Source organism: Rana temporaria, chromosome 13 (genome assembly GCF_905171775.1).
Source record: "Rana temporaria chromosome 13, aRanTem1.1, whole genome shotgun sequence".
In the NCBI taxonomy this organism is placed as follows: Eukaryota; Metazoa; Chordata; class Amphibia; order Anura; family Ranidae; genus Rana; species Rana temporaria.
In genome coordinates this window covers 89,371,071-89,386,789 of record NC_053501.1, presented here as the reverse complement: position 1 = coordinate 89,386,789, position 15,719 = coordinate 89,371,071, and the positions used below count along the sequence as shown (strand labels likewise).

The 15,719-nt window shown below is 47.9% G+C and overlaps 1 protein-coding gene across 3 annotated transcripts in view; it reads left to right on the top strand.

Moving 5' to 3' along the window:
• The window catches only part of LOC120921148 (receptor-interacting serine/threonine-protein kinase 3-like), a 59,415-nt gene that overhangs the window by 25,694 nt on the left and 18,002 nt on the right, over positions 1–15,719 (top strand). For all 3 annotated transcript variants that reach the window (XM_040333839.1, XM_040333840.1, XM_040333841.1), the window contains 2 exons: positions 459–508; positions 7,883–8,041. In XM_040333839.1, the coding sequence (XP_040189773.1) occupies positions 459–508; positions 7,883–8,041 (209 nt within the window). The remainder of the gene's footprint in view (positions 1–458; positions 509–7,882; positions 8,042–15,719) is intronic.

Sequence of the window (15,719 nt, the reverse complement as noted above, 5' to 3'; positions counted from 1 at the left end):
AGAAGGGCGGCTAGCATTGGCATGTGCCAGCTGGCCAGCTGCCTGAAACCCGAAGAGGTATTCGGCTCCGGATGACAGATGATGGCGTCGTGGGACCCAGCGTGTAGCAGCCAAGTGGCAGCTGTATTAGCGGAGCTAGTGAGTATCAGAATTCAGAATAAAAGGTAGGAGAAACCTAAAAACAAATTAACACGGGGACATGGGGTGAAGTTCCTCTTTAATTTATAGCTGATGGAAGCTGAACTGACCCTTCCACATTGTAGTGCATTTCTACTTCTTCCTAATCTAGTACTTGTTTGAAGAAAAAGGAACTTGCTATGAACATAGTGTTCCAGAAATAATTTCCTCAACTTGAAATATATGTTTTATTTTGACATATCAGTGAGTTGTATGCTGTTTTATATTGTTTTTACCATATTACAGACACTGACTCTCTGCTCTGTTTTGCTGTGTTGTAGTTTTGGAATCTTAGCATGGACAGTTTTTTCAGGGGAAGAGCCTTACCCAGGTAAGTTTTTGTAGATCATGTTCTTTTGTTATGTTTTTCATATGGCTAGTAGCAGGGCTTTTTTTTTCTAAGAGAATAGGTGCAGGAACTCCTCCCTGCCCCTACCTACCCCTTGGTTCCGCCCTCTATCCACCTCCAAGTACCATCCCTTGGTTCTGCCCTCTACCCACCTCCGAGTACCATCCCTTGGTTCCACCCCCTACCCACCTCCCAGTACCACCCCTTTTAGAGAATACAGAACCATGTATTATTTTGTGTTAAAGTGTTTTTTAAGCCACTGTGTAAAGTACATGAAATCCCCTCTGTTAGAAAACTGTATATGCCCTAGTGTCTGCGCTTTGTAAAAACATGCCCATTATTTCCTTATTTCACAGCGCCACTCGGCGCTCATGTGACTCCACGCTGCTCCCTCTCCCAATCTGACAGCTACAGCGGGAGGGCCAGAGAATACCCCGGTGACATCAGTCGGGAGCAGGGGAAGAGAATAGGAGAGAGTCGAGATGTCAGCCGGGAAAGAGGGTAGGAGAGGAGGAGAGCAGTGAGGAGTCACACAAGCGCTGAGCGGCACTGTGAAATAAGGTAGTAATGGGTATATTTTTTACAAAGCACAGACACTGGTGCATAGAACGCTTTCTAACAGAGGGGATTGCATGTACTTTACACTGTTATTTCAGCAGCAGGAGGGGGCAGGCCCTGACACAGAGCTGACAGGCAGGGAGGGGAGGGGGGAGAGGATGGAGGAGAGGACAGAGGAGAGCTGCGGATGATGGATTCACGTAAACTGACCATGGTGTCAGGGCTCAGCAGCCATGATAAACCATGGTCAGTTTACAGGGGGAGGGCAGAACCAGGCAGGATCAGACAGGTATTTTAGGTTATACAGGGGGCCAAATTACACAGGACAAGCACTGTGCTGTATAATATGCTTTACAGTAACAGGATTTTTTTTTAAAAATATTTAGGGTTACAATCGCAGTGAATATTTGCTGTTGTAACACTGAGCTGGAAGCCGCCATTGAGGCGAGCATACGTAGCTGCTGCACCACGCTGCCTGCCACCCGCCGATGGGATAAGTGCCAGACAGACCGGCAAACATGAGTGAGTGCTTGCCCCCCCCCAAAAAAAAAACACCACTGCCCTCAAAAGTAGATCCCTCCCAGCAACAATTGACCCCTCAGTAACAATTGACCCCTCAGCAACCTAAGACACCCCCTAGCAACAATAGATCCCCCAGCAGCCAGCATCATAGATTCCCTCACGTTCCCACTGAAAAAAAGCCCTGGCTAGTAGTAATTTATCACATTCAACTGGACTTTTTTTTATAATTGCTTCTTTTCTTTATTATAACAAATTACAACACATACACAAAAAAAGAGGAAACATGAACAAATTAAATTAACTAGAAAAATACAAAAAACATGACCATACATATATAAACAAAAGTACATACATTACGCCCCCCCCCCCCGATTATGTCTCTTGCTTACCCTTCCCTCTCTTCCCCCCCCCCCCAATCCACCCTCCACCTACAAGAGGTAGAGGGAGATACGAGGGAGAGAAAAACCTTAAAGTGGCTCTTGAAATCCCATCACCTTATGACCCCCATGCCACACGAGAAAGAGGGACTTAATAACACCCTAAAAAATAAAAGAAAAAAAAATTATATAGAACTTATATATACAAAAAGAATTTATAATAAAACGGTAAGTAAGAGAGAAAAAAAGAAAGAGAAGGAAAGGGGGGCACAAGTCTCTTTTCTTTCCCATACTAAATCTTCTCTCTCTGGTGCCCCCATGGGGGGAGGGAGAAAAAAAAATAGTCTCACCCTTCCCTCTCCACCCGCCCCCGGGCCTCCCTGCCCCAGGCTAGTCCTTCCCTATTTCAGGAGAGTAATATATCCACCCTGCCCATACATCCTTAAATTTGTCCTGTTGGTCCTTAACCGTATGTACCCATCTCTCTGCTTCCATTATCCTCTCTACCTCCCTTTTCCATTCCATTATATTAGGGACTTTGGGTTGTTTCCAATATCTAGGTATCAATGCCTTCGCTGCATTTAACAGGTGTGGTGTGACACTTCTTTTATAAAACTTTATAGATGATGGCATCCCATGAAACAGGAAATGTAATGGAGATTGCTCGATAGGTCTTAATGTAAATGTTTTTATCCACGGGGATATCTCCTCCCAAAATCTCATAATCTTGGGACACTGCCACCATATATGGAGAAATGAACCTCTTTGGTTACACACCCTCCAGCAATTGGCATCCATCGATGGATAAATCTGGGCCAGACGGGTCGGTGTATGGTACCATCTAGTCAGAAACTTATAAGACATCTCTTGTATATAAGAACTTATTGAGGACTGGTGTGTTGTTTCCATCAACCTCTTCGATTGTTCCGCTGTAAATTTGAGACCCAACTCCCTCTCCCATTCACGCATATAATATGGAGTTGTCTTATTTTGAGCACTCTGAACCAATTTGTGCATCCGGGATAACATATGGCCCGGTTCCAAGAGGTTAACACACCACTCCTCAAAAGTAGTCATAGAGTTTACTGATCTAATTTGGTGTTTCCATTTGTTAAACAGGTCTGTCAACTGCCGGTATTTCCAGTCCATCATTGATACCTCCCCCTGCTTTTGCACCAGCTCTCCTAAGGAGAGCAATTCCCCAAATGGGGCCACCCCTGCACAATTTCCCCCCCAACCCTCTAAGCTTCCCTTCTCTTCCCCAGGGGAGAACCATGGGAACCCCTCCAAAGGAGTTATAGGCGATATTGGAGGAGCAAACTTTCCTGACTTATTCATTCTGTCCCAAATGGATAATGTTGTTGTAGTTAATAGTGACACATATTCCGATAACCCCCTATATGCGGTCGGGACCCAGGGTGCTCCCGCCAGGTCCCTTCCTGCCAGTGTTTTCTCCAGGGATACCCATACTTTACCCTTTGAATCGTGTCGCCAATTCATAATACGGACCAAGGCCATGGCTCTATAATAAAGTGCCATATCTGGGAGACCTACCCCCCCCCCCTTCCTTCTTTGATCTTTTCAGGATATCATATGCCAACCTAGGATGTTTATCCCCCCCAAACAAAAGTCCTAAAAGCTTTCTTTATTTGTTTGAAAAATATTTGTGGGAGAGTTATAGGGATAGCATACAGGACATAAATAAGCCTTGGAATTACACTCATTTTAAGGGCACTTACTCTCCCAAACCATGTCAATGTATGGCTTCTCCATTTCTGTAGATCTCTTAGTATTGACGAGAGCAGGGGTATATAATTCAACTCATATAAACGTTTAACATCTGGGGCTATGTGTGTTCCCAGATAAAATATAGAGTCTGAACGCCACACAAAGGGAAAGGATCTTTGCAGCTTTTTCCTCATCCCCAAGGGCACCTGATTCGGCATCAACACCGATTTCTCTATATTTATTTCATAAAGGAGCTAGAGAGAGTGATATTAGAAGCAGCGCAGGGTAAAAGCCCAGGTCCGGATGGTTTCACTAATATGTATTACAAAAAGTTTGCCTCTATAATCCTGACCCCCCTCTGTAGGTACCTTAATTCGGTTTAGATTTCTAACCCACTACCACCAGAGGCCTAAATGGCATATGTGACTATCCTCCCGAAAGCGGGGAAGGACCCTCAGTGTTGTGCCAGTTACAGGCCCATCTCCCTCCTGAACTCCGATGTTAAGTTCCTATCTAAAATTCTAGCTTTGAGGCTACAGGATCACATTGTTAAATTGATTCATCCAGATCAAACAGGATTTATGAGAGGCCAGAGATAATACAATACGGGCCCTCCATGTGTTACATTGGATACATAAAGGCCCAAATCAAACTCCGGCAGCGGTGATCTCAATGGATGCTGAGAAAGCTTTTGATAGGGTAGGGTGGGGATTTATGGTCGGAGTTCTGAGGGAGATGGGCCTGAGGGAGAGAATGATGGGATGGGTGATGGCATTGTATGCAGAACCCAGAGCAAGGGTCAAAGTTAATGGTAGACTATCAGACTATTTCAAAATAAGGAATGGGACTAGGTAGGGGTGTCCACTGTCCCCATTATTATTTGCTATGGTACTGGAACCTTTTTTGTGTATGATTAGAGGGAATAGGGGGATTAAAGGGATAGTTATAGGATCAATGGAACATAAGATATCCGCATATGCGGACGATCTATTGTTATATCTTTCCTCGCCTCAAGAGTCTCTGACGGAACTGATGAGAGAGATAGACAGGTTTGGTTGTATCTCCAATTTTAAAATAAACATTCAACTGGACTTATTCTGTAAAATAGAATGGCCCGGATTCACGTAACACTTACGCCAACGTATCTCGAGATACACCGCGTAAGTGTAAATGTGCGCCGTCGTATCTGTGAGCGTGCCCACAGAACTAGATACGCCTGAAAATAGGCTTCCTACGACCGACGTAACTTTCCTACGCCGTCGTAGCGCATATTTACGCTGGCCGCAAGGGGCGCTCCCATTGATTTACGATTCGAATATGCAAAGGAGTGAGATACGCCGATTCACGAACGTACTTGCCCCCGGCGCATTAAGATACGCGGTTTACGTAAGGCTTACATCCGGCGTATAGTTATTCCCCATCTATGAGGCGCAACTCATGCAAAGGTATGGACCAGGGAACAGCCGTCGTATTTTACGTCGTTTACGTAGTAGTACGTGAATAGGGATGGGCGTAGGTTAGGTTCACGTCGTAGGCAGTGATTCAATGTATCTTAGGGAGTATTTCCGACGTGATTCTGAGCTGGCATAACTATGCGCCACTCTCTGTGAATCCGGGCCAATGTGTTTTGCCATTCATTAAAGCTCTAATGAGCCGGGCCCTCTGATTCCTCCTATATTGAATTGTATTGTAACTGTACTGTCTGCCCGAATGTTCTAAAGCGCTGCACAAACTGTCGGCTCTATATAAATCCTGTATTATAATAATAATAATAATAATAATAATAATAATAATGTATTATATATAATGGCATGTCAGGTTTGTAAGGCTGCACTGAGGAGAATGGCTCAGTACAACCTATCACACCTGGCATGCAATCGCATACATGTTAAAAGTGTTGCATTTATGTGGATAAATTATAGTAGATCCTCTAATATAAATGTGATTAATCAGGAGTTCTGTGCCCATTCACAAATACAAGGGTGTTCAGGGCCGGCCCTACCATGGGACCCAATGGTTCCAGGCGGCATTTAGGAGGGGGCGGCAGCCCGGCCGGCAAGAATAATTTTTTCTATGAGAGGAGACTCGTAGCAGAGAGCAGAGCGGAGCAGATGCTGGTCAGCGTTGCGCTGTCTCCTGCACTGGTTGCTAAAATTGCTTGCCAACTGTCACCTAGCAACCAGTGATGTCAGAGACCGCGGCCGCCCCAGCATTCACAACGCTCAGCCTCCGGCGCCAATCAATTGGTCCGCCCACCTCTTCCATCTCCTGCGTGAGGGAAGTGTGGGTCTGAGGAGAGCTGCCTGTGCGGCTGTGGCGGCCCCGGTGACAGAGAGGGGAAGGGGGCGATCGGGGCAGATATACAGTACAGACAGCCGGCGGCTCTCCTCTCCCTGTCACAGCGCCGCTGCTCCATTTACCAGAGAACCGCGGGCTGTCTGTACTGTATATCTCCCCGATCGCCCCCTCCCCCTCTCTGTCAGCTGCAGCTAGAAGAAAGAGAGCGGCTCTAATTGGATTCGCCATGCCGCCGCCTTGCTTCCTGCTTTCCTCGCCATGATTGGCCACAGCAGAGGGTCAATCAGAAGACTCTGGTGACTGGGGGCATCATGGGAAATATAGTCCCTTAAGAGTGGCGACCCCAACGTGTCCGCAAACACCATGCTAAAGCCCCCAGCATGCAAGCACTCTGCTAGGGAGGGGGTTACAAAAGGAAAAAAGAGAATACTGTGCTCATGCTGGGGGAAGCCAGAGAGAGCCATGCTGTACCCACACCACCAGAGAGCCACACTGTACCCACACCACCAGAAAGCCACGCTGTACCCACACCAACCAGAGAGTCACGATGTACCCACACCAACCAGAGAGCCATGCTGTACCCACACCAACCAGAGAGCCACGCTGTACCTGCACCAACCAGAGAGCCACGCTGTACCCGCACCAACCAGAGAGCCACACTGTACCCAACCAGAGAGGGAGTCACGCTGTACCCGCACCACCAAAGCTCCCCGCTGGCGGACGAAAAGTGCAGCTTAAACAAAGGTAAAGCATGGGGGGGGGCAGCATTTCATTCTTGGTCCCAGGCAGCACCATGTCTTGGGCAGGCACTGAGGGGATTGTCAATGTAGCACTACCCCCGAAGGAGCTGCTGGTTTGTTTTGGGTGGCATGTTACCTCGTGGCTCCTTCGCTGTCTAAGTGTGTATGGTGAAAGCAACAGTAACTTGTGGTGAAGAGTAAAGATGCAGTAGGAGAAGAAACAGCAGACTCAGGCGTAACAATAAGGAAACAGTCCTGCTTCCAACAACACTTTGTTTTCTTCGCCACTCCAGCCAGAGTGGGTATAGTGTACCTGGACAGGCCTCTCTCACTGACCTGGCAGCCAGAGTATCACTCGCAACTTCAAGAGAAAAGTCTCTGCCACAGACCCTCCTTAGAATTAAGATAGCGGAGATGATCCTCCTTGATAGACTTTGTGCCTGGATCTCCTTCAGGTAGTTTGTAGTTAGGTTACAGACTGATAGGTGACCAACGTCCAGCCTTTCAGTGTCCGGTTACCTTGATCCCCGTTGGATTGTCGAGACCCTATTGGATCGCCAGCCTCTCTTGGCTCTCCTCAGGTGGACTCCCCACCGAACAGCTTCCTCTCAAAGGAACAACGCTTGGGATCTTCCCACAATTTAGGGACCCAGTCGATCACTGGGGCCCAGCCACAGCTCAAATGTTCCGGACCAACGTGGTCCCGGAACCAGGAACACCGCGTGGCACTCCCACCCTGGCCAGGAAGGCCATTTTGCTGGGGCGCCGTGATGTGGTCGCCCTAAAGGTGGGTGCCACACTGGAAGAATACCCAGACCAAAGGAGTCTTTCCCATAAATACCCTCCCCCAGCATGCACAGCGAGGAAAACCCCTCCTGATAGGCTGCTGGGGAGAAGCACCCAAACCTCGACTCCACTGCTGCCACCTGTCGTCCTGGGGTGGCATCAGCACCCCAGAAGCGAAAGAATGAGCCCACAGCACAGCCAAGCTGAGACAGAGACCTAAATTCAAACAAATAGCCTGGTCAGAGCTAACTAACTCTCTGACCCCCTGTAAATTTGAATTAGCACCGGTTCTTAGAAGTAACCAGGCACTACATCAATATCATAAATCTCTTCTTCTGTTTTTTTAGGTATTCCTTCAGCAATAATCATGCGTTGTGTAACAAAGGGTCAGAGACCCGCAGTGAGTGTCCTAGACCAGTACCGTGATGTTAGAATGGTGCCAGAAGCGAAAGAGTTAATGATCAGATGCTGGGATCCCAATGCAGAGAAGAGACCCGGCTTCCATGGTAAGTGTAATGACAACCTAATGTCTAGAAGTGCATGTAGCACATTAATGTCAGACATAAATAAATACCAGTTATCGTGCAATTTTATTGTATCTTGTGATTTTATCTGACAATGATGAGTGTAAGGCTAGGAGTGAATAGAGGAGTACACAGTAGCCGGGACAGAGGCAGAAAATCTCACCATAATGGGATGACATTGGAAGGTGGTTGGAAATGTGGACAAAATTTGATTGGTTGTGCATTACATCCTTATTTTTAAATTAATGATTTGAATTACTGCACCATGAGAGCGTTCTTTCCTCTCCCTCTCTATATGGCAAAACTGGAGCTTTGAATATGCTATCTATATAAATATTGAATGGATGACAGCAGAGGTTTGGAATCATTCCTGTGACCTCATTTACAACATCTTGGATTTTCCCATATGCCTAATTTCGACTCCCAATCCTTGATTGGTCAATTGGAGGTAGAATGCCCAAATGTTGGGGTCAATTAAGTTCGGTGAGTGCATTGTCTGTCTGCATGTGGATGGAAATGAACCTTTGCTATACACACTGAGGACGTTATTCACGTGTGGGATTTATACACGGACTTCACAATTTTTATGTATTATTCAGAATTCAAATGAAGATTTATTTGTTTATTCACTATGGTGTATTCACTATGTATTCACTATGTATTCACTATGTATGTATTTTATGATTTAAGAGAGCGGTTTCTTTTCTTGTTTTAGGTGTTTTTTTACACTTTATAACAACACGTAGCGCTTAATTGTAGTTTTTTTGGTTATTGATTTGCAATCTATTAGCTCCTATATTTTCTTTTAATCATCAAATAATCACAGAAAAACAGAAAAAAACTATCAATGAATCCTAAACAAATAAACAGTAAAAGTCCATATATTGTGAATGTGGTGAACCCAAACAACCTGTGTTGCGATTAGGGATGAGCCGATTGTATCGAACTCCATTGACGTCTATGGGACTCGAACGTTCGAATTCAAAAGTGCTCATTTTAAAGCCCAATATACAAGTTATTGTCAGAAAACGGGTTTGGGGACCCGGGTCTTGCCCCAGGGAACATGTCCCTGCACAAAATAAGATTACTATAAGAAAAAAGTCATTTAAGACTGCTTGCGGCTTTAATGTAATGTTTGGTCCCTGCAATATGGATGAAAATCACTGAGAAAAATAGCATGGGTTTCCCTGCCCCCCCCTCCCCCAGGTCATTAAAAAGCCCCTTTGGCCCTATATACTTTGAACTTTGTGCAAACAAGACAGGGACTGTAGGTTTTTTGTTAAGTAGAATCTATTTGTAATTTTCAACTGATACTTCTTCAAAGTGTAGCTTCAACCATAAAATCTTTTTTTAAGCTTTTCTGAAAACATAGAGAAGGGTTATCACCCCTGTAACATTTGTTTTGCTGTCTGTGTGCATATGTTCAGAAGATTGCACCTCACTTTCTGTCCCAATGACAAATGATTTTTTTTTTTTTTTTTTTGTGAAACAAGGATTGTGATAAAGCATCAGTGGACAGGAGACACCTCTTAGAGAAGAGAATTTCCCTTCCTAGGGGTAGATTTCCTCTCACTTCCTGTTGTCTCCTTCCGTTTGCAAGTAGGAGTCGTTTGTAATTTGGATGTTTGAAAGTAGGGGCCTGCCGTATATACTCTGCAGAAATTTGGGACCTAGGTGTTGGTCTTGCCACAACACTGCAAGCCCTCACAGTTAGTCTTGGTGGGTGCTGGAATACCCTGCTGTGAAATATTAGATCAAGAATTGTAATTACACGCCCCTGTTGAACGGGGGCAGAAAAATTGGGCCTTAGGCACTGGTGGCGGTGCAAAAAACACTGCAACCCCTCCCAGATACTGTAATTGGAGCGCAGCAAAGCGCCTCATGCAAAGTATTGCATCAAAAATTGTTATTACACGCCCCTGGTAAACAGGGGCAGAAAAATTGGGCCTTAGGCACAACACTGCAACTCCTCACAGATACTGTAATTAGAGCGCAGCAAAGAGCCACATGCAAAGAGCCACATGCAAAAAATTGCATAACATTTTTTTATTATACGCCCCTCTTAAACAGGGGCAGAAAAACTGGGCCTTAGGCACTAGTGGCGGTGCCACATCACTGCAACCCCTCACAGATAATGTAATTGGAGCGCAGCAAAGAGCCACATGCAAAGTATTGCATCCAAAATTGTTAATATACGCCCCTGTTAAACAGGGGCAGAACAATTGGGCCTTAGGCACTGGTGGCGGTGCCCAGAACCAACAATGTTCTTACTAGCTATCAGCAAGATCATTGAGGAGGAAAAGTATATTCAGTCAGCATAACAGGACAGTCACTCAGCATCAGCATAGGCAGTCTCCAAGGGATCTGACATTTCAAAAAAATTATTCAGTTACATCAGCATCAGGTGCTTGGTAGCTGGTGTTGATCCAAGCCTGATTCATTTTTATGAAGGTCAGACGATCGACGGAGTTGGTGGAGAGGCGCACCCTGTGATCAGTCACAAAGCCTCCAGCAGCACTGAATGTGCGTTCTGAAAGAACGCTGGATGCAGGACAAGCCAGTAGCTCAATTGAGTACTGTGCAAGCTGTGGCCAGTGATCCATCCTCAAGACCCAGTAAGCCAGAGGATTTTCGGTGGGGAAGGTGTCCAAGTCTGATCTTGCCCCTAGGTACTCCCGCACCATGTAAACCAGGCGCTGGCGATGGTTGCTGGAACCGGTCATACCTTGGGGCTGCGGACTAAAAAATTGTCTGAACGCATCGGTCAGACGGCCACCTTCTCCACCGCTCCTTCTCACCGAAGCCTCAGCAACACGTTGTCCAGGACCAGGATTTGGTAATCCCCCAGGTTCTGGGAACGCGTTGCACAGACCTTTCTGCAAGGCCTCCCAAAGATGTTTCATCTTCTGCTCCCTCTACAACGGCAAGATAAGGTCCGCAACCTTGCTCTTGTAACGTGGATCAAGGAGAGTTGCCAGCCAGTAATGATCCCTCTCCTTGATACCACGAACACGAGGATCCTTACGCAGGCTTTGCAGGATCAGGGAGGCCATGCAGCGTAGGTTTGCTGAGGCATTCGGGGCACAGTCCTCTGGGTCACGACAGGACGACAGGATCCGCAGCCACCTCCTCCCAGCCATGTAAAAGTCCATGGGTTCCTTGGGGACTGTAAATGATCCCTTGAAGACTGCTGCTGCTGCTGATGCAGAGTGCTAGGCTCCACCTCCATGCTGATGATACAATCCTCCTCCTCCTCCTTCTCCTCCTCTTCCTGTGTGCTAGGCGGGCAAGCAGGACCACTGTCTGGATAAAGGGGGCCTTGAGAGGTAAGGAAGTCCTCCTCTTCCTCCCTCTGTTCTGCCTCAAGGGCCCTGTCCATTATTCCACGTAGCGTGTGCTCCAACATGTGAATAAGAGGGACAGTCTCACTGATGCATGCACTGTCACTGCTCACCATCCTTGTGGCCTCCTCAAATGGTGACAGGACAGTGCATGCATCCCTGATCAAGGCCCACTGGCGTGGGGGAAAAAACCCAAGCTCCCCTGACCCAGTTCTGCTGCCATATTGGCACAGGTACTCATTGATGGCCCTCTGCTGCGTGTGCAGCCGCTGCAGCATGGCCAATGTAGAGTTCTATCTGGTGGGCATGTCACAGATTAGGCGGTTCTTGGGCAGGTTGTATTCCCTTTGGAGGTCTGTCAGCTGAGCACTGGCATTATATGACCTTCGGAAATGCACACAGACTTTCCTGGCCTGCTTCAGGACATCCTATAAGCCTTCAGGACATGAGCAAAACAGGGCACATGGGTCAGTTGTCCCTGTCGCAGGGCAGAGAGGAGGTTGGTGCCATTGTCGCTAACCACCATTCCTGGCTGTTAAGCTGGCGTGGCGTCAACCACCTCTGAGCCTGCCCCTGCAGAGCTGACAGAACCTCTGCCCCAGTGTGGCTCCTGTCTCCCAAGCACACCAGCTCTAGCACTGCATTGCATCTCTTTCCCTGCATTCCTGCGTAGCCCCTCATACGCCTACGGAGCACGGCTGGTTCCGAGGACACATCAGCACAGGAAGAGGCCACAGAGGAACAAGAAGAGGGGTGGTGGGGGAGAGAGGTGTGTCGCAACCGGTAGGAGTGTTTTGGAGGCGTGGTGGCGGAACAACCTCCAACACTACTTTAGCTTGCCCTGCGTCCTTCCCAGCTGCCAGTAGAGTCACCCAATGCGCCGTGAAAGAGAGGTAACGTCCCTGTCCATGCCTGCTGGACCATGAGTCAGCGGTGATATGCACCTTACCACTGACCGCCCTGTCCAGCGAGGCATGGACATTGCCTTCCACATGGCGGTAGAGAGCCGGAATCGCCTTCCGTGAGAAAAAGTGACATTTGGGAACTTGCCACTGAGGTACCGCACATTCCACAAACTCACGGAAGGGGGCAGAATCTACCAACTGAAAAGGCAGCAGTTGAAGTGCTAGCAATTTCGCTAAGCTAGCATTCAACCGCTGGGCATGTGGATGGCTGGGAGAGTACTTCTTTCGGCGCTGCAGCAGCTGGGGCAGGGAAATTTGGCTGGTACAATCTGACATCGGTGTACCGATAGTAGATTGCTCGCATGTACTACTAAGTTGTGACACACCTAATTCTACACCTTCAGTCCTGTCAGTGCATGCTTCAGAGAGGATTGAGGGTATAGTGGGGTTGGAGATCCCAGCTGATGAGGGGCAAGGGAGGTCCGCTTTTTTCTTTGGTGTGGGTCTTTCAGGTATGCTTGCCAACGAACTGCATGGCAGGTCGACATATGTCTGGTCAAGCATGTGGTGCCCAAGCTGGTGATGTTTTGGCCACGCAAGATACGCTTCAGACATATGTTACAAATAGCAATGGTGCGATCTGATGCACATGTCTCAAAAAAGGCCCACATCAAAGAACTTTTGCAGTAACGCTGAGACATATGTCATCAAGTCCCAATAATAAATAGGTGAAGTGTCACAAGTAGATGATAGTAAATCTTCTTAATTTGCTGTATCTTGCTTATGTGAAAGTAAAATACCACCACTAAACTTCAATCTTCTTTAACACCCAAAGATGTGCTGATGAAAAATGGATGCGCTTACCAGATTGAATGGACTACTTTAATTAAAAACTTAGTCATAAAAGCTTATGCAGGATTGGGCCTGCACACATGCCGACAGGAAAGATTGATATATGCCTCATCACCAGGAGTCCCAAACAAGGATATGCAAAAAATCAATGGAGAAGCCAATAGCGTAATACTGCTTTATTAAAAACTAATTAAAAACAAAGGAAAAGCCAAATGGCCTCTTACTGTATAGGTGCCTACCCGGCACTGGGGCTGCAGACGTTTCACCGCCTAATTGCGGTACAAATGTTTGGGTCGTCTGGGATCTCTGCTACCGTCGTAGCACAGCCTCGCGTTCCCAGCTGTCAGCTCCACGAGTCGGGGGGCACGTCACGTGACCAGGTAACCGCCTCCAACATACGTTTCGTTGTATTGAATGTCTTCAGGGAGACGCCCCCTGAAGACGTTCAATACAACGAAACGTACATCGGAGGCGGTTACCCGGTCACGTGACGTGCCCCCCGACTCGTGGAGCTGACATAGAAGCGACGGGAGATCCGACTTGGATTCCCGCCAATTCTACACGTGTGCGGCGTTTGTTATGAATCCTGAGGGGGAAGTCCCGCCGGATTTTAAATAAAAATCCGGCATGGGTTCCCCCCTCAGGAGCATACCGGGCCCTTAGGTCTGTTATGGGTTGTAAGGAGAGCCCCCCCTACGCCGAAAAAATGGCGTAGGGGGTCCCCCTACAATCCATACCAGACCCGTATCCAAAGCACGCTACCCGGCCGGCCAGGAAAGGAGTGGGGACGAGCGAGCGCCCCCCCCCCCTCCTGAGCCGTACCAGGCTGCATGCCCTCAACATAGGGGGGTTGGTTGCTCTGGGGCAGGGGGGCGCACTGCGGCCCCCCACCTCAGAGCACCCTGTCCCCATGTAGATGAGGACAGGGCCCCTTCCCGACAACCCTGGCCGTTGGTTGTCGGGGTATGCGGGCGGGAGGCTTATCGGAATCTGGGAGCCCCCTTTAATAAGGGGGCCCCCAGATACCGGCCCCCCACCCTAAGTGAATGGATATGGGGTACATCGTACCCCTAACCATTCACCTGTAGGAAAAATGTCAAAGTTAATAAACACACCACACAAGGGTTTTTAAAATAATTTATTTTTCTGCTCCGGAGGCCTCCCCCTGTCTTCTTTATTAGCTCTTCTACCAGGGGGAGCTTCTTCTTTGCCATTTCTAGGGTGATGAAGTTGCTTCCAGCACAGCCTTCTCACACGGGTGTTGTGACCATATGATCTTGTCCCTTGGAGCTTTTCATACTGGTGATTTATAGCAGTGTCCGGAATAGTCTTTTCAAGGAAGACTTTAAACATCCTTATGCTGTATTAGACCGTTGAAAGCCCGGTCTTTTTCTCTGGTAAGGAGATTTCATTTCCCACACATTGGGTGACTTTTCACTTCATTTCTGGTGGAGGATCTTTTCACGATTAATCATTGATGCTCACCTTAATTGGACTCAATTGCACTGATTTTTTATGGACTACCTTTTTTTTCACTTTATTTGGATGGATTTGTTATATTGATTATCATACCGTCAATGCACCTATTGTGTTCATTCATATTTTTTGGTTATATATTTCATATTTATTTCTCACAAGTTATTAGCGCTGTATTATCTTGTTTTTTGTTTTCTTCTTTGACGTCTTCGGGTGGGTGGGGGCCGCCGTCTGGTTCTCTTCCACCGCCGGGGGGGTCGCTTTTAAAAAAGCCCCCACCCCCGGCGGGTTTCCTCCGGCGTCTTCGGCGGGGGGGCTTCTTCTTCCGCTATCCCGACGGGTCTTCTCCGCTATCCGGGGGGTCTTCTCAACTCTCCGGGGGTCTCCTTCTATGTTCGCCGCTCTCCGCTGTTGACTCGGCACACCCCGGTTCTTCCTCCAGCTGTCCGGTGCCTTCTCCTTCAGCGCTGAACGTCTATCTTCTTCTTCCATGCTGTGACGTATTCTTCTTCTTCCGGGCTGTGACGTCATCTTCTTCACTTCTCCAGATGTTGACACGCCGGCTCTTCTCGCTGAAATGGCAGGTGCGCTGCTTTCATCGGACCTATATAGGCCTCACAGTCCCATCATGCTCTGTACCTACCCATGTGATACCTACCCACGTGGGTAGGTATCACATGGGTAGGTACAGAGCATGATGGGACTGTGAGGCCTATATAGGTCCGATGAAAGCAGCGCACCTGCCATTTCAGCGAGAAGAGCCGGCGTGTCAACATCGGGAGAAGAGAAGAAGAGAAGACGTCACAGCACAGCGGCCTGAAGGGAGAAGTAGAAGTCGTCACAGAACAGCGGAAGAAGAGGAGAAGACGTCACAGAACAGCGGAAGAAGGAGAAGGCACCGGACAGCGGGAGGAAGAACCGGGGTGCGCCGAGTCAAGAGCGGAGAGCGGCGAACATAGAAGAAGACCCCCCGGAGCGGAGAAGACGTCACAGAAGAGCGGTGAAGACCCCGGAGAGCAGGAGAAGACCCCCGGAAATCGGAAGAAGAAGCTCCCCCTGGTAAAAGAGCTAAAGAAGACAGGGGGA